The following is an 18,732-nucleotide window of genomic DNA, read 5'->3' as shown; positions in this document are numbered from 1 at the left end:
TTGGCAAGATAATGATAATGAGGCAAGATAATGAGGAGTTGCAAAAGTTATTAAAATGGATACTCAAATCTCTAGTTTAATGCTGACTTTTGACAGAGGGAAGCACCAATATGGTGGAGAGGGATAAGGAAAGCCAGCCTGCTGAGTAAATGTTGACTTCGATGACAGCAGGGATGCAAAGTGTAGACACGAAATATTGTCCCTTTAGGCCCTTTGGTAATTGTTATGCAGAGATTTGTGCCAGCCAGTAGCCTGAAGAAAGCTAGCTTCCAGCTGGGGTCTTGGGCCATGTCCACTGGATCCAACCTTCTCCTTAATCAGAGGAATGTTTGCTCTCTTTTCCTCCTTGCAAGCTCTGATTCATCTACAAAGATTTCAGTTTGAAACTACCTTTCCTTTTAAACCTTCCCTGATCTACTGCACAGCAAACCTTTCCTTCTGTGTCACCCCAGCATCTCCTACTTATCACTGCTTTGGGCCTACCATGTGGGCCTGTGATGATGCATTGCATGCTTGTCTTCTTCAGTCTTCCAGGACAAGGGCTGTGTCTGCAGCATGCTCATGCCCAGCATCTCAGAAGCTCTCTTATGTGTCCACTGAACCGTTGGCAAACTAGGGATAGGACATCCTGTGCTGGGGATGGGAGGAAGGAGCAAGTCCAATGGGGCTCGGGAAAGAACTGCTTGGGGAAGTTGGGTTGACCTGGATATTGAAGGATAAGAAGTGGGGACAGCATTGTGGGCCACAAGTCAGGAACATGCAGTCATGTGGCAGTGGTGACATGGAATCTGTTTATCAGGAAAAAAGACCATTTGTATAGGGGCTCAGATTAAAGACAGTGCCAAGCTGTGAATGCCAGGCCAGAATTTGTAGCTTCACCCTGTAGGCAGCCTTAGTCAATTACATGTTAACAGGGAAATGCATTAAATAGCAATGTGTTCAGGATATCAGAGATCTTGAGAATTGATTTGAGATGTTAAATAAATATTAGAGGTATGAGACCCTTTGCTGATGGCTCAAACAGGGCTTTCACAGATAACTGGTCAGGGTAGAACACTCAGGGATCACACCATCCTGCTTGCAATTACAAAGCAGGGAGCAGGTACCCTATCTTTCTCCCTCAGGGCCAAGGATTGGAGTGAATGTTTCCCAGTTTAGTGTTCTACCCTTTGGCTAGTTCCAGCCCATAGAAGGAATGACTTACCTATCAGTGTGGTCTAGGCGAGTCTGACATTTCCATGGCTTCATGTACCTGAAGCAGAGACCAACCAGGACACACACCATGGTCACTAGCTTACAGCCTGTCCTCAGCCTTTGTGGCCTCTTTGGTCCTCCCTTCTCTGTGGAAGTGGAGCCCAGGCAGGACCTACTTCTGGCAGCCCACCCTGTCCCTGTTCTCCCTGATCCAGCTCTCTCACCTGCACCAAAGCCACCCTTCATTGAGAGGGACAGTTGTTTCCAGCTCAAGAGAAGTGGTGGGTGAGGACAACTGGCAGTTGGAAGCCTCCTAGAGCCTCACACAGAGTCTAGGCCCAACCTGTTAACAAGGAGCCCTGTGTTAGGGGTAGTAAAACCTTTACTAGTATCCTGCCGGGTGCAGCGGCTCATGCCTGTAATCCCAGCACTTTGGGAGGCCAAGGCAGGCAGATCACTTGAGGTCAGGAGTTCATTACCAGCCTGGCCAACATGGTGAAACCCTGTCTCTACTAAAAATACAAAAATTAGCCAGGTGTGGTGGCGGACACCTGTAGTCCCAGCCACTAGGGAGGCTGAGGCAGGAGAATCGCTTGAACTCAGGAGGCAGAGGTTGCAGTGAGCTGAGATCACGCAACTGCACTCCAGCCTGGGCAAGAGTGAGACACCATCTCGGTGGGGGTGGGCAGGGAGGGGGACCTTTACTAGTATCCTCTTTGTACATTTCCCAACTGGTCAAAACCCCAAGAAAAAGAGGGCGTGATTACCACCACCCCCCAGACTGCCTTTAAACCTGTCTTCAGAGTAAACAAAACCTCCTTGTTTTATATTATGGGTCATACACGTGGCTCGTACATTGATCCCTCTTGAAACGTCATGCTCTGGCAGATTACTGCAAAGCAGGTGCCACAAAGTCTCCTGGGACGTGCTGTTCCCTCATAGATTTCAATTTTTACTGAGCAAAGTGGATTATGCCTCACACTCTGCACGTTCCACTACCTTATGAGTCATTGTGAAAATCTCATTTAGTCCATTTAGGATTTAGTCCAGGGCTTGATAACAGAGCATGTCGGTTTGTAACTGTTCTTCCATAAAGGAAAAATAAAGGCATAAGGAATTTTTACTATGGAAAACATCATATAGCATAGCATAAAGAATCTTAATTGGGGGGAAAAAAAGAAGTCTGCACAGAATCAGACTCTCGGCTGTATGTTTTGACTTGCACTTCTTATCATGAAAATGGGATAGAGCATCACCTCCCTTGTTGTCCTGGGCTTGGCAAGCTTTCTGTACCTTCCAGCTCAATGCGGTCTTGTTAGAAATGCAGACCCTCGGGCTCCACCCCATGCTGAAGTAGAAGCCTTGTTTTAAGACGACCCCATGTGATTCATAGCGACACTAACAGTGCTTCACAAAGTTGAGTGTGCATTCAAATCACCTGGAGGGCTTGTAAGAAGCAGATTCCTGGAGTGTCCCCTCAGAGATTCAATTTGGCAGGCCTGGTTGAAAGTTGATCTCATCTGCCAGTCATCTGCCCATTTTAGCTTTCCCCTGAGCTAGAAGCGCAGGCTTCAGTCCACATGGCACCTGGTGAATGGAGGTATGTCCTTGAGCAGCCCCAGACTGCATGCATGGGTGAGCTTCAGCAGGACCTGCTTCCAGAGCAGCCCCAGTGCAGCAGTACTGGGTGCAGATGGGCAGCACCCTGGGCAAGTTGTCTCTGGAACACAATGCTGGGCTCAGTCGGGCTCCAGTCCAGTCTGGAAATTGTTAATCAGAGAGACATGGTACACCTTCTTCTATATCAATGCAAAGTCAGGCTCACCCTCCCTGTCTCTGTGCACAGTCTAGTCACTTCCCCTCCCTGTCTCTGCGCATAGTCTAGTCACTTCCCCTTAACGTCTCCAGCCAGAAAAGGCTCTACTAGGACCCCTTCCCTTGGAGCCCATCACGCCCCTTCTCAAGAATGCTAAATATAATAAGGCTTTCTAATGGAGACTTGCTGGGTTGATGCCCAGGTGAACATACCTCTTTAGACAGGGCTCCTCTGAAGACCACAGCATGACTTTCTAGAATTTCTCTAGTTATAAGTAAGGGGTTGAAAAGAAAAACACCACTCTCCCATCAGGGATGTCACTATCTAATTAACTTTCTTTAAATTTTTTTTTAATTATTTCAGTTCTTATTAAAGAACTATTCAGTCATTCTCATTCACTTCCTTGTATAAGTTTGGAGGGAGGATATATCCAGGTTTACCAACTGAGAGTATTTTGTATAATAAAAACCAGAAAAGTACAGCCCCAACTAGTTGAAAAAACAAAAGGTTCTTTTGACTGATGTTCCTGACAAATCTAAAGGCATGACCAAGCTTAGCCCTGGTTGGAGCAAGAGGTTAAAAACCAGGTGAGCAGGACCCAATTTGTTTTTCACTCACTTTTCAAGATGGCTGCTAAAAGCTCCATGATTCCTTTTCCACACTCTGCATGAAAGCAAGGTTCTCTGTTCCAGAGTTCCCAGCAAAAGTGCTCAAGTTAATTGGCCTAGTTGAATTGCTTGGCTAAACTAATTACCATAAATGAGGGAAGGGAAGCTTCAAGTGATTTGGGGCCTGGATCAGAGCCCAGCCCCAAGCCAGCTCACATGGCAGGAAACTAGGATGCTCTGGTGTAAACCACCAAACCACCCCGTAGCAGCAGAGGTGGGCACAATCCCAGGCAGCCCTTTCCATTGCCACAAACCCAGTCATAACATGGAGAACTAAGAAGGGAGGTTGGAAAGTGTGTGCAGGATGAAGCATGCCCATACATCCTGGCTTTTATCTCCTCATGGGAAGGAGAATTCCCAAATCTGCTGCCTTCATCTGTAACCCAAGTGTAGGAATGATTTAGAGAGGTGAGTCTATGGGAGAAAGAATGGTAAGGAGAGACGAAAGAAGCTCTGAGGCCCTCTAGCTTTTGGCTGATATGTTTTTTTTTTTTTTTCCAGAGGAATGATTTAACTCAGGAACAGCCTCAAATAGCATCTTCATTTATAGTAGCAAGCTGACTAATTTTCTTCAGAATCCATTTAGGGTTTCTGTTACCAAGGTAGGCTTGAAAGTGTAGCTTCAGGTGAGAACACTTACTCACAGATGCTGAAAGTGAGAAATATTACATTTTTATCTCCACATAATTACTGTGTGTATCTCCACAATTCTATATTAATAGTATAGTGAAACATAGGGAGAAAACATGCACTCATGAACAGGAAATGTTTGATCTTACAACATTTTCCATGTGTTTATAAAGGGGGTGTGTGTGTGTGTGTGTGTGTGTGTGTGTGTGTAGAGTAATAACTCTAGAAAACATCTAGAAATATAGATATGCTTTTGACAAAGAAGTAACTGTTTTGATTGCTTAGAATAGAGTTAATTGTGAGGCCCCAAATAAATATAGCTTAAGAAATACAAAATGAAGCCATATCTAGTCCTTAGTTCAGATCTCAAGTATTTAGTCATTAATGAATGATTTTTGATGGGAATTTATGACAGTGTTCCAGATTGACAACATGATTCTCTAGGCTTTCAATTATTTTCTCTTTCAACCGTAAGAGCTATTTTAGCTGATTTTTATTATTATTACTCTCTTCTGCTTGTCAGCCTGAGAGTTTGCATAATGAAAACAGCCAATGTGTGTCATGAATCATTTGCATATAAATCCTGACAAATCCAACACAGGGCTACAAAAACTGGTCGTATACAAAAGATGGGTTGGACTTATAAAATAAACACAATTCACAAATTAAGTAATCATGTAATTCACTCCTTGTTTTTTCTGATTTTTTTTTTTCCAGAACCGAATGGAGGAAAGCAAGGCTCTCTTTAGAACAATTATCACATATCCCTGGTTCCAGAACTCCTCGGTTATTCTGTTCTTAAACAAGAAAGATCTTCTAGAGGAGAAAATCATGTATTCCCATCTAGTCGACTACTTCCCAGAATATGATGGTAAGTCAGCACTCATACCACAGCTCAGTAGCTGTGAATAGGTTTTGTCTGCAAACCCCAGTGTGGGAGTTAACGCACTACAGTGCACCATTGCTGCCCTTGCCCTGTGCAGCCTGCATGTTGAAACTGATACAGTAGGAATTGTTGTTTGCCCTGTCTTTTAGTGACACAAAACATTGCATTCCTTAACAATGCTAGAAGTCATAGAAAAAGAAACTCATGGCTGGGCACAGTGGCGAGCGCCTGTAATCCCAGCACTTTGGGAGGCCGAGGCAGGCGGATCACGAGGTCAAGCGATCGAGACCATCCTGGTCAACATGGTGAAACCCCGTTTCTACTAAAAATATAAAAATTAGCTGGGCGTGGTGGCAGGCACCTGTAGTCCCAGCTTCTCGGGAGGCTGAGGCAGGAGAATTGCTTGAACCTGGGAGGCGGAGGTTGCAGTGAGCCAAGATCGCGCCACTGCACTCCAGCCTGGCAACAGAGCAAGACTGTCTAAAAAAAAAAGAAAAGAAACTCATCTGCTTTGAAATAGCAGATCAGAAAAAGGAACAATCCAGTAGTTTTGACCAATTGTGTATTAACTCTTATAGTCCCCTCTGTGTCTCCCTTTCATTTGGTTACAGTCCACCTCTGCCTCTCCTCTCTCTGGGGAGGAACACAATTTTGAAGTTAAGAGCCCACCACTGAAATCAGTCTATCAAGGTTGAGATCCCAGTTCTGACACTTCCTATTTGTAGAACTACCATCAAGTCACTTGATTTTTCTGGGCCTTACGACCAAACTCATAGGATTGTTTTGTGCACTGTAGTATATAACATATGTGTACGTTTAGCATGATGCCTGACACGTAGGACACTTACTGAATACTCAGGAAATACTTCCTTTTTTGAAACGTCATAGCCCAATGAAGTCCCACCACCATTACTAATAGTAACCCAGTGTTAAGCTCTTTGTGCAGCACTTAGAATCTATAGCATCCACTTCACTACTCCTATGGCTCTGCATTATTTGCTTTGTTCTTAGAAAAGGATCTTACCCTCCCCAACTAGACTGTGAAATCCTGGACAACTAGACACCCAACCCATTCTGAGAAACACTTGAACACTTGGTGATTGGTAACAAAATGCATCCACATGTAGCCACTATGTAAAACAAGTGAGAGTCACGACTGCTGCCCTATAAGAGTCTATGTGGCCAGGTGTGGTGATTCACACCTATAATCCCAGCACTTTGGGAGACTGAGGTGAGAGGATCACTTGAGCATAGGAGTTCAAGCCCAGCCTGGGCAATGTAATGAGACCTCTATCTACAAAAAATGAGGCAGGAGTTGGGAGGCAAGAGGTCAAGACTGCAATGAGCCATGATCCTGCCACTATACTCCTGCCTGGGTGATGGGAGACCCTGTCTCAAAAAAAAAAAAAAAAAAAAAGTTTATTTATTTGGCAAGATAATCACATCTCTCCCTTATGGCCCACCACCTGGTATTATGAATAAAGTTTTATTGAGACATAGCCACACCCATTCATTATACACTGTCTATGGCTGCTTTCACACCATAACAGCAGAATTGGATAATTGTGACAGAGATAGAATTGTTTGCAAAGCCTAAATTACTCTGTGGCCCTTTACAGAGAAAGTTTGCCAAGCCGTGGTCTAGATAGTTAAGAGCACAAGCTCTGAAAAGTTCCACTTTGCCACTCACTGTCTGTGTTGCCTCAGACAAATTTATTTAGCTACTCAGTTTATCCCTGGGCAAGAAAGAATTGAATGGAATCATATGTATATCACATAGCAGAAACCCAAAAGTATCTACCATAGAGGTGATGTAACAACAAGAGAAGAGACTATTTTTAAAATTACATTGTCAACATATGATATCCAGGATGGATATCATTCCACAGTGTTTTTGTACTTACTAAAAGCTTCCTCAGAAAAGTAATTACTTTAAAAACCAAGATTAAATTTAGCTTCATAGCTTTCTATGATGATACAAACACATCAGGGATGGAGGTTTAGTCATCTTTTCATCCCACATGGAATGTGGTACAGTCCTGGCTCGTGAAAGGGAAATGTTACATGTTAAATGAATTGAAGTTCCCTTCTCAAATACATGTAAGATCCTGAAGGTTGGTGAATTGAAAATATAAACATTTGTGGATGTCACCAGATGTTAGAAATGGTACCTTTTGTTAGCATTGTGTTCATATCCTCTCTTCAAGTACATTTTCCTTTGTGCTTTGCTGTTCTTTGAAAAACACTTTCTCAGTCTAAACAGTGTTTTCTCTTTCACTCCTTTTAATTTGCACTAGCCCGGAAACAAATCATCAATGCCTGAGACTGCACTTCTCAGTGTTGCTCAGAAAACTATGGAAGGAAGTGACTGTGTGGGTAGTTAACTTGCTTTCCCACCTCAAGCTTCAAACACATCTACCTGAATACAGTAGGCATGAAACATCTGGCTTAGATCTAAACACGCTTGCCTGCCACACACACACACACACACACTCGAGGTTCTTCTTAATTTTTCTTGGAACTTGGTAAGAATCAGCGTGTGAGAAATTGCCACACCATACACAACACCCCATCTTGTGGGCTGGCACGTTTTCATGATGTGCTTGCATAAGGGAGGATGCAGAACAGATAGATAGAGCATGGTGCCCACGGAGGTGAACCCTTCTGAGGGGTTCATTCAAACTTCTCAGATGCAGCATACCTAGCCACACTTCACAGTTGCTGATTTTTCCGCAATAAAAGACTTAGTTTGTGATCAGTGCTTGCAGTGCTGTTTTTTGATCTCTGCACCATCTTCCTAATCTCTTCACATACCTCCTTTCTCCAATAATTTCCCCAGATTCCCCACCACTACAAGCATTTTCCTTCCAGCATGTGCCCATTGTGAATATTCTGAAATCTGAAGACTTTTTTTTTTTTACTGTTACCTTACCCCAGTATACATATAATGCACAGAGGAAACTTGGCCACAGAAAAAGAAAAAAGACATTGATTTTGTTATTACAAAGCCAGTGCAGCAGTCATTACATGAAACTCCAAGCCCTTGTAAGATGAGCAAACACTGAAAAAATTGAGGCCCACTCTGCAGTGATGTTTTTGTAATAAGCATGTTTATAGTATTATAAATTTCATACTTCCACATTTCTGTACTTACAAGGTCTTAATCATAATGAATGCCATTTCTGTATTTCTCTTCAAGAAAGGAAATTACCATTTCCACATGGACTTGAATTGCAAGATTGTTCATAGAGACTGTGGAATTCTGCTCCTGCTGTGATGGCTGTAATGAGTTCTTTGTAGTGTATGTTTATTCAGATAACAATTTATGCTTAAAAACATAACACTTTTCAAGTACACTTCAGTGAACTTGGATCTAGTTCTTATATTCTGTAGGGTAAATAAAAAAGAAAAAAAAAGGTATAGTCCCTTCCTTCCCAAATAGAGTTTAAGTACAAAATCATACAGAAGTTCATTCAGAAGCCAGAAATATAATGTTCTTTTTATGAAATGAGAGACTTCTCCAGCTCTGGTAATCTGTTACTTTCTGGTTTTGAATAGTTTTTATTACTTCTCTGGAGTTAATAAGTTAATAGTACATTGAAAAAGATGGAACATTAATTATATATATATTTGCTTGTATATATACTTTACATATTGTTTTTAATTGTACTTTTTATCTATTAAATATGATGCCAGCCCTCTTAGTCATTAAAAAAATTGAATTCTGGGCACCTACATCAAAAATTCAACATTACTTTTTTAAATTGTACAAATGAGGATAGTCTATTTGTTTTTATAATTCTTTCCTCCCATCTTCTGGCATTATCAGATATAAGTTTATTGGAGTAATCTCCAATTTACAAAAAGGTTGGTTTGAGAATAATTCAAGTCAGCTGTCTGAAGCTCAGGGTGCATTTTGTTAGAAATGGTGGTCAAGCCCTCAATAGAGTTCTGCAAGATCTCTTTATCCCTACTAGTAGGTAACAAGAATATTGATGATAGAAAAAAACCTGCTGGGTGTGGTGGCTCACGCCTGTAATCTCAGCACTTTGGGAGGCCAAGGTGGGCAGATCCCTTGAGGCCAGGAGTTGAAGACCAGCCTGGTCAACATGGCAAAACCCTGTCTCTTCTCTTCTAAAAATACAAAAATTAGCTGGCCATGGTGGTGCATGCCTGTAGTCCCAGCTACCCACGAGGCTGAGGCAGGAGATTCGCTTGAACCCAGGAGGTGGAGGTTGCAGTGAGCCAAGATCATGCCACTGCACTCCAGCCTGGGCAACACAGTGAAACTCTGTCTCAAGGAAAAAAAAAGTTTCTTATTGTTTGGTATAGAACTAACTTGAAAAAATAGGAGGAAATGCATATATAAAGCAACACAAAGACAGATATATGATACGTATCCAATACTTGAAAGGTGATGGTGTTTTGATGTTATTTACACTAAGTTTTAAATTAATATATCAGTACCTATTAAATACACTTTTAAAACAGCTTTATTGAGATTATTTATATACCATGTAATTCACTTATTTAAAGTGTACAATTCAGTGGGTTTTGATATAGTACTTTTTTTAATTATAAAATTTGCCATTTTAACATTTTTAAGTGCACAATTCATAAAAGGCATTAATTACACTCACAATACTGTGCAGCCATCACCAGTATTTTCAAAATATTTTCACCACCCCAATTAAGCAGCAACACCCCATTTCCTTCCTCCCCCTAACCCTTGGAACCCTCTAATCTACTTTCTGTCTTTATGAGTTTACCAATTCTAAGCACCTCATATGTGTGCAAGCATACAATATTTGTTATTTTATGTTGGGTTTATTTATTATAATGTTCTCACAGTTCATGCATATTACAGCATCTGTCAGAGCTTTACTCTTTTTTATGGCTGAATAATATTCTTTTTGTTTCTGATATTCTAATATTCTGTTTGGTTTTGTTTTGTTTCTCCATGTATCTGTTGATGGACACTTGGATTGTTTTCGCCTTTTGGCTGTTGTTAACAATGCTGCTATTAAAATTGATGTACATTGCTTCTTGCCCTTTTGACTAAGATCAAGTGTCTATCAGAGCCCCTGCTCTCAATTCCTTTAGATATATACATTGGAGTAGACTAGCAGGGTCGGTCATATGGTTATTCTATGTTTAGCTTTTTGAGGAACCACCAAACTGTTTTCACAGCAGCTGCACCTTTGTACATTCCCAACAGTGCACAAGAGTACAAATCTCTCCCTATTTTCCCAAACCCTTGTTATTTTTATAGCCATGCTAGTAGATGTGGAGAGGTCTGTCACTGTGGTTTTGATATGCATTTTTCTAAATGATTACCATTATTGAGCATCTTTTCCTGTGCTTATTGACCATTTGTATATCTTCTTTAGAGAAATGTCTGTTCAAGTCTTTTGCCTATTTTTTAATTGGGTTTTTTGTTATTGAATTGTAGGAGCTCTTTATATATTCTGGATACTACACGCCTATCAGATGACATGATTTGTAAATATTTTCTCCCATTCTATAGATTGGCTTTTCACTTTCTTAATAATGGCCTTGGCCAGGTGTGGTAGCTCATGCTTATAATCCCAGCACTTTGGGAGGCTGAGGTGGGAGGATTGCTTGAGGCCAGAAGTTCAAGACAACATAGTGATACCCCCATCTTTACAAAAAGTTTAAAAATTAGCCAGGCTTGGTGGCACCTATAGTTTCAGCTATTCAGGAGGCTGAGGCAAGAGGATCACTTGAACCCAGAAGGTTGAGGCTGCAGTGAGCCATGATCATTCCACTACACTGTAGCCTGGGTAGCAGAGCAAGACCCTGTCTCAAAAAAAAAAAAAAAAAAACAAGTCCTTAGATACATAAAGTTTTTAATTTTGATGAAGTCCAATTTATTTTTTCTTTTGTGAAAAATATGACCTGTGCTGTGATGTCATATCTAAGAATCCATTGCAAAATTACATTTTTAGTTTATCTTGCTAGATATGTCACAATCCTTTTTCAAAGCATCTAGGACAATTCTTGGTACATAAGAGACTCCTTCTTAAATCAATGTAAGAAAATATAGGTTGGGCACAGTGGCTCACACCTGTAATCCCAGCACTTTGGGAGGCCAAGGCGGGTGGATCACCTGAGATTAGGAGTTTGAGAACAGCCTGGCCAACATGGCAAAACCTTGTCTCTACTAAAAATACAAAAATTAGCCAAGCATGATGGCAGGCACCAGTAATCCCAGCTGCTCAGGAGGCTGAGGCAAGAGAATCGCTTGAACCTGGGAGGCAGAGGTTGCAGTGAGCTGAGTTCTTATCACTGCACTCTTACCTGGGCAACAGAATGAGACTCCATCTCAAAAAAAAAAAAAAAAAAGAAAAGAAAAGAAAATATAAACCAATTGTTTTATCATCACACATGAACTGAATGCTACACAAATGTAGTGTGCTCAGAAATACCAGACATCTATGGAAGTGAGACTGTTAGAGAGGCCCATTGTAGATAGACCTGGCCTTACAAACAGGTGTTCTAAGAGAGATGTCAGTCTGGAAGATGTAAAATGATCCATAATGTTGGGTCGTTTGGAGGACAGATTGACAGGAGAGCCCGAGGCAGCTGTGTCTTTGTGCACACTTATTATATAGCTGAAACAAGCATAATTAACTCAGTTGAACAGAAGTAAGCTATCACTCCCCTGATGAAGAGCCTACAGTGGCTCCCAATCACTCAGGGAATCAGAGTGAAAGGCCAAGCTAAGAAATAAACTTAGCCTTGGCTTTCAGGTCATCTGTCTGCTTTCACCTATCCACATTTTGTGAATGGGTGGGTGCCTGGGTGGGTGGATGGATGGTCAGACATAGCAGTGTTAGGGAAAATGATTATAACAGATCAAATCTGCAGTGCAGATGTAGGCTTCATGAGCAATGACACAGTATTTATTGAACCAATGATGATTGAATACATTAGCAGATTAGGTAACAAAGTGTCCCTCTTGTCTCTTGGCCGAAAGGACCCCAGAGAGATGCCCAGGCAGCCCGAGAATTCATTCTGAAGATGTTCGTGGACCTGAACCCAGACAGTGACAAAATTATCTACTCCCACTTCACGTGCGCCACAGACACCGAGAATATCCGCTTTGTCTTTGCTGCCGTCAAGGACACCATCCTCCAGTTGAACCTGAAGGAGTACAATCTGGTCTAATTGTGCCTCCTAGACACCCGCCCTTCCCTTCCCTGGTGGGCTATTGAAGATACACAAGAGGGACTGTATTTCTGTGGAAAACAATTTGCATAATACTAATTTATTGCCGTCCTGGACTCTGTGTGAGCGTGTCCACAGAGTTTGTAGTAAATATTATGATTTTATTTAAACTATTCAGAGGAAAAACAGAGGATGCTGAAGTACAGTCCCAGCACATTTCCTCTCTATCTTTTTTTTAGGCAAAACCTTGTGACTCAGTGTATTTTAAATTCTCAGTCATGCACTCACAAAGATAAGACTTGTTTCTCTCTCTCTCTCTTTTTCTTTTCTATGGAGCAAAACAAAGCTGATTTCCCCTTTTTTTTCCCCCTCTAATTCATACCTCCCTCCTGATGTTTTTCCCAGGTTACAATGGCCTTTATCCTAGTTCCATTCTTGGTCAAGTTTTTCTCTCAAATGATACAGTCAGGACACATCGTTCGATTTAAGCCATCATCAGCTTAATTTAAGTTTGTAGTTTTTGCTGAAGGATTACATGTATTAATACTTATGGTTTTAAATGTGTTGCTTTGGATACACACATAGTTTCTTTTTTAATAGAATATACTGTCTTGTCTCACTTTGGACTGGGACAGTGGATGCCCATCTAACAGTTAAGTGTCATTTCTTTTAGATGTTTACCTTCAGCCATAGCTTGATTGCTCAGAGAAATATGCAGAAGGCAGGATCAGAGACACACAGGAGTCCTTTCTTTTGAAATGCCACGTGCCATTGTCTTTCCTCCCTTCTTTGCTTCTTTTTCTTACCCTCTCTTTCAATTGCAGATGCCAAAAAAGATGCCAACAGACACTACATTACCCTAATGGCTGCTACCCAGGACCTTTTTATAGGTTGTTCTTAATTTTTTTGTTGTTGTTGTTCAAGCTTTTCCTTTCTTTTTTTTCTTAGTGTTTGGGCCACAATTTTAAAATGACTTTTATTATGGGTATGTGTTGCCAAAGCTGGCTTTTTGTCAAATAAAATGAATACGAACTTAAAAAATAAAAGCTGGTATCTTAAAATGTAAGAGAGTAAGACTGTGAAGCCTAAAATGACTGGCTGAGAATGAACCAGAAATGCCATTTGCCAAACAGTTGTAACTAGAAATTTGATTCTCACGGTCCATTCTTTTCTTTGTCCTTAAGATGACATTGTTAGTGTTCACGTCCCATGTTCAGTGTCCAAACCGGCAATGTAAAAAGTATCCTGTGTGGTTTAACAGGAAATCTGTTTATGCCTCTTTATTTGAAACCAGTTTTACTCTCAGTGGTTCTTTAAGTTCAATGAAGTCTGCCAGGAACATTGGTTGGTAGTATTATTCCGACACCTTTAATTTCCAAAATCTGAAGTTCCTGCTAGTTTACCACCTTCAAGATCTTCTTGAACTGGTAACTGATTAGGTTGAACTTATGGAAGATTTGTGGACTTAACTCAAAAGTAACCTCTCAGTGTTCTATAGAACATGTATTTGTGTAACTGAACCTACCAGGAGAAATGTTTGGAATTCTATATGTGCAATTTTTCAACAAATGCAAAAAAAATACAGCACATGTATTGACAAGCTTCTGTCAAGCAGCTTGAGTTGAAATTTGATTTAAGAAAATGAATCATGATTGTTCAAAGCTGCTGGGACGTTAGAATTAGGCCATGATACTGGTCTCATTTTAACTATAGTGGTATTTGGCACTAGTCTAAACTTCCATATAAATCACTCTTTTGGAACAACAAAGGGGGAGGGAGAAAAATCACGGCCTGTTAAATGAGTACCAAAGCCACCCAACAGTAATGAGATGTTCTCATCCTTGATCCTCCCAGCCTCAAACAACACAGGTTACTTTTTTTTTTTCCCTTGCTCAGAAAGCACCTGTAATTTAACAAACAGACTGCCTGTAGGTATAGTGCAATTACAAATGCTCTAATCATTGTACATACATCTCTCTTGATATTGCAGCATCCATACTGGCTTTGTAATCATTAATTTTTTGGCAGATTGAATGTGCTGTATTGATATGTATCTATGTAATTGTATTGTATGTCTATAGCTAATTCACATTTTGAATAATGTTATTTTATTTACTTTTTTAAGAGAGGAGAATGTAAATTTGTCAGTTTATTTCTGACTAGGGATATTTTCTTTCCATTTAGAAAAGAAGAAAAAAAAAAAAACCTTACTGTCGTACAGAGCGGTACTAGCGTCGTGCTGTATAAAATCATTTGCACATTCCTGAGTAGAGGTATACTGATTATAAGACCCAAAGGTAATTTCATAGCAAAATACATAAAATCAGTCAGAGCTTTTATACAAACATGGAAACCAACTTTGTAGAACTTTTGCCATTTGATCTAGGATTGGAATATGAGCTTTTATACAATTCATATTCTTATTTGGCAAATGCACAGTTTAGTATTACCTCTCTGATGGCCTTTACTAGAAAGGCAGTTTTAGAAGCTATTGTGATCCACTAAGGAAATGTTTTAACAGCTAGAGACCACTGCTTGCCTGAAAGGGCGTTCTTAAATTTGGTGCAGCAAAAAAAAAAAAAAAAAAAAAAAAAAATTAAACAACAACATTTGAAGGCCTACAGTGTGTATAGAGAAAACCTCATCACGAGATCATAAGTGTTACAGTTTTAGGGAATCAAGATATTCTATTTAATAGAGCTATAGTAGATGTAGTCAATTAAACCTGATCTCAAAGCTTGAAGAAGCTGAGCAAAACAGGGAAAGATTGTTATATTTGTCTTTATGAAATTGGGATGGAATTTGCTATGCAGAATTGAGGTTTGTGGCTTCACTGTTCCTGTAGGGTGCATGACAAGATCCCTTCTCTTGAGAAAGGAAAAAATTGATCACCCTAGCAGCAGTGATGCATAGAAACCTAATTTTAGCCACACCAGTCAATCGAAGCTAAAGGATTTTCTTTTTTGTTTCTTCGGGGTTTTATTGAAGGGGCTAGGGGCGGGACGGGATTCTTTTCAGTTTTGTATAAAAACAAAGTTTACTCATGCTTTATATTATATTGTGATTGCAAGCGTTATAAGCGTGTGCCACTGGCCTCCTATTGTTGATGCTTAGGTAATGGAGGCCTGTGGTGAGTTTTATGGTGACTTGGGCATGTCTTATTCAAAAACAAAAACATAAAACACAGAAACCTTTCTTCAGCATACCAAGGCAAGCAGCCATTTCATGACTCACTTAACACATTGCAGTGTACCAGTTTACAGATGATTTTTCCCTTTTTGCGTGACATGGCAGTTCTAACCCCCAGAGAATTCCTTATTTGTAAATTGGAAGTTTCTACTATGCCTTACAGAGCTTAAATTCAGAAGTTTGTGCCTCATATCTGAAACAAAGGGAAATAACACACCCATTCAAAAGTAAATAAATCTCTAGAAGTTTTTGTTTTTAACATTTCCATATAAAGAGCTCTGTTGAATGTCATGAATAGACTGGAAAAAAAAATTTTAAGAACCTGCATATGTTGTTTACTAGCAGATGACAACTACAAAAGGAATTTGAAGAACACGTAAAACTTGTATTTTTTTTTTTTTTTTTTGGTAGATTAACTAGCAGGCCTATTTTAAAAAGGTAATTCAGCTAAAGGGCAATTTACTTTTTTGTACTTCAGACTATCTTGATTGTCAAAGTGTACGAACTGTAATTTTAAAATTTATACTGCCACATGATTGTAAATTTTAGTTGTCTTAAGTTAGGAATTGGTGAAAAGCTATTTATGCTGGATTTGGGTCAAAATGACTTATTTGCAAAAAAAAATAAATAAATAATGGGAAGAAAGGGCTGTATAATGAAATACTGCAAGACTCACATATTGGTTGGAAATTTCCCTCAAATCACCTACCGATTACCCTTGATTTCCCTTTGTTTTCAGTTTCTCAAAACGAATGAAATGAAATATAGCAGAATGTTAACCCATATAAAAATAAAGTGTACCCAAATATTGTAATGTATATTGCTGCTCTTCTTCAAATTAAATAAGGGTTTAAAACCACTTAATTGGTAATCAACATCTCAATTGATACAAATAAGGTGTGCTTGGTATACATTAATATTTTCTTCCAAAGATATATCTTTGGTTAGAAACACAAAAAAATAAAACTAGTAATATTGTATGTTTATCTATCTCTACATATTTCCAGCATATGTAGCGTTAATAGATCTGTCCTGGTAACTGTGTCTTTGGGATTTCATTTTGGTTCCATCAAATTAGGAAAAGAAATGGCTTAGTTGTATATGATTAGCTAGAGATTTTTGGAGCCAGACACCTGCTGTTTAGTAGATAACTTAGTACAGACCCTAAACTTGTCATTTGTTTTTCTCACAGAATAGCCATTTCCTGCTGTCTTCCCAATGATCACTGCCCTTTCAATAACACTCTTGCCTCTAGAATATGTTCAAAGTATGAATACACACCTAGCACATAGTAGGTGCTCAAATATTAATTTCCTCCTTGCCTTCCTTATCTACCCTGTGTCCTCCATTTCCCTGTATGATTCCAACCCAATATAGCAAATGACATTTACATGTTATGAAAACATCTATTGGGTAAAATCAGATCTTGGATAAAGAAATTCTGACTTTTATATAAGCTTTTGGTAGACAGAAAAAACAGGAAGGTATTCGTTGGTAGAACATTTTTAAGTTCAGGAAAGAAAGCTGGAATAATACTATGTAACTTTGTCCAGGTTACTTTGACTGAAACACGTTTTTGGTGGATTTCTTTTCCTCAAAGAACTCTCTAAATGCAACTCCTTGCTGGATTCCTCACCCATCATCCTGTTGGAAACCCTTACTTAGACCTATGTATTTAGGGAGTTTTGTCAGAAAACATTTTTAACTTGCAGTATTTAAAAGAATATTTACTGTTCCTAAAATGTCATTCAAATGCATGTATTGTCTATTGTTTGGGGATGGGAACTAGTTTTGCAAAAAACACCTAATGTTGTATAATAATGCCCCAATGATCTTGCTGGTTAAAAATACAGTATTTTTGGCCATAATTTTGTACTATAGTATTCTTCATTGTTGAGTTTTGCTTCCGTTAAAGTTGCCCGAGCCCCTCTCAGAATGTTTTGTATTAACAGGAGTACTGAAATACATCTTTCCTTCCTTAACACACCTTGTTGTGCATATTGCATTTTCCAAAATAAACAAGTTTAATGGTTTCAAAAAAAAAAAAAAAACACCAAAAAACCTTTTCCCTTCTGTGTATAATCAGAAATAAGAGTCTCCTGTAGTGGAAATACACATATTGGTAGCATTTATCAAATTTGCTCTTTTAAAAAACTTGCCTTAATTTAGGTTATAATTAACTGGTTAAAAAAAAGTAAATACCTGTCCAATAAAGACTTGAAAGGAGCCAGCAATCTTCAACCTGAGGCAGTCTCCCAATCAGTAAAAAGAATCCACACATCTGCCCTGGTTTGCTGGGTAGCACACTGTACTCAGGCCAATGGCTGGCTTAAGAGTTTTGCCCATTTGAACACTGGCAGTGAATAGGTAGACTCCACATGGGAAAAATGACCTGTCACAGGTGTCCTCTGTGAGTTTTAGAAACACATCCAGGCTTTCGAGGTCAGCTAAAAATCAGCTGCTTCTGGGAGTTTTATTAAGTGGAGGTGATGGTGGCAAGTGGCTTTCTGGAAAATAGGTACTTTTGTGGGGACTTTAAGCCACAGCAAAAGCAAAACCTGTTCCTGTTACTCCAACTGGCAGCCAGCCCTTGCTTATGGATTTTTGTTTTTCAGAATATGTCCCCTCTAAATACTAAGAGATGAGAGTGTCATTTTTGCTTAAAGGCCTTCAGCTCTCCTTGTGTGATTTAGAGACCATTTCCAGTAGATGGTATTCTCTCTCTCTGTCTTAACTGTTCAAGGAATGGCGTGGCACTGACTGTCATCTAGCACAGGCCTGGAGTGATGGTTCCCACACCCTAGTTCTGCAGAGACACTGGAGTGTTAAGCTATACAGGAGCACTCCCCTCTCTTTGGCCTTCTAACCTGAGTTTGACCCCTTCAGGACCATGATCTATTTGTACCATCATTCCAAAGACCCCCACCCAGAGGAAAAAACACAAACTCACTGAACAGTCATTGGGCCAAATATTTAACTTGACTTTTTGGCTCATAGAGCAAGCCTACACCATCAGATTGTCTTCTGTCCTGTCTTTCTGGAAACGGTAACAAAACAGTTGGCTTGAAAGCTTCTCTGCTTTACTCCCCATCTTTCCTGCCTTCTCACATTTTTCTCTCAGGTTGTGATGCCCTGAGTCCTGCCTCTTGAGAGACAAT

The 18,732-nt window shown here is 39.8% G+C and overlaps 1 protein-coding gene across 3 annotated transcripts in view; it reads left to right on the top strand.

Annotated features, from left to right (window-relative positions):
* Positions 1–17,442, top strand: part of GNAQ (G protein subunit alpha q) — a 312,313-nt gene extending 294,871 nt beyond the window's left edge. For all 3 annotated transcript variants that reach the window (XM_016960988.3, XM_054658875.2, XM_063787785.1), the window contains 2 exons: positions 5,026–5,179; positions 12,195–17,442. In XM_016960988.3, coding sequence (XP_016816477.1) covers positions 5,026–5,179; positions 12,195–12,385 — 345 coding nt within the window. In that variant the 3' untranslated portion in view covers positions 12,386–17,442. The remainder of the gene's footprint in view (positions 1–5,025; positions 5,180–12,194) is intronic.
* The last annotated feature ends 1,290 nt before the right edge of the window (positions 17,443–18,732 follow it).

The sequence above is a fragment of the Pan troglodytes genome, chromosome 11 (genome assembly GCF_028858775.2).
Source record: "Pan troglodytes isolate AG18354 chromosome 11, NHGRI_mPanTro3-v2.0_pri, whole genome shotgun sequence".
NCBI lineage: Eukaryota > Metazoa > Chordata > Mammalia > Primates > Hominidae > Pan > Pan troglodytes.
The sequence above is the reverse complement of the archived record's forward strand: the minus strand, read 5'-3'. Positions and strand labels throughout refer to the sequence as shown.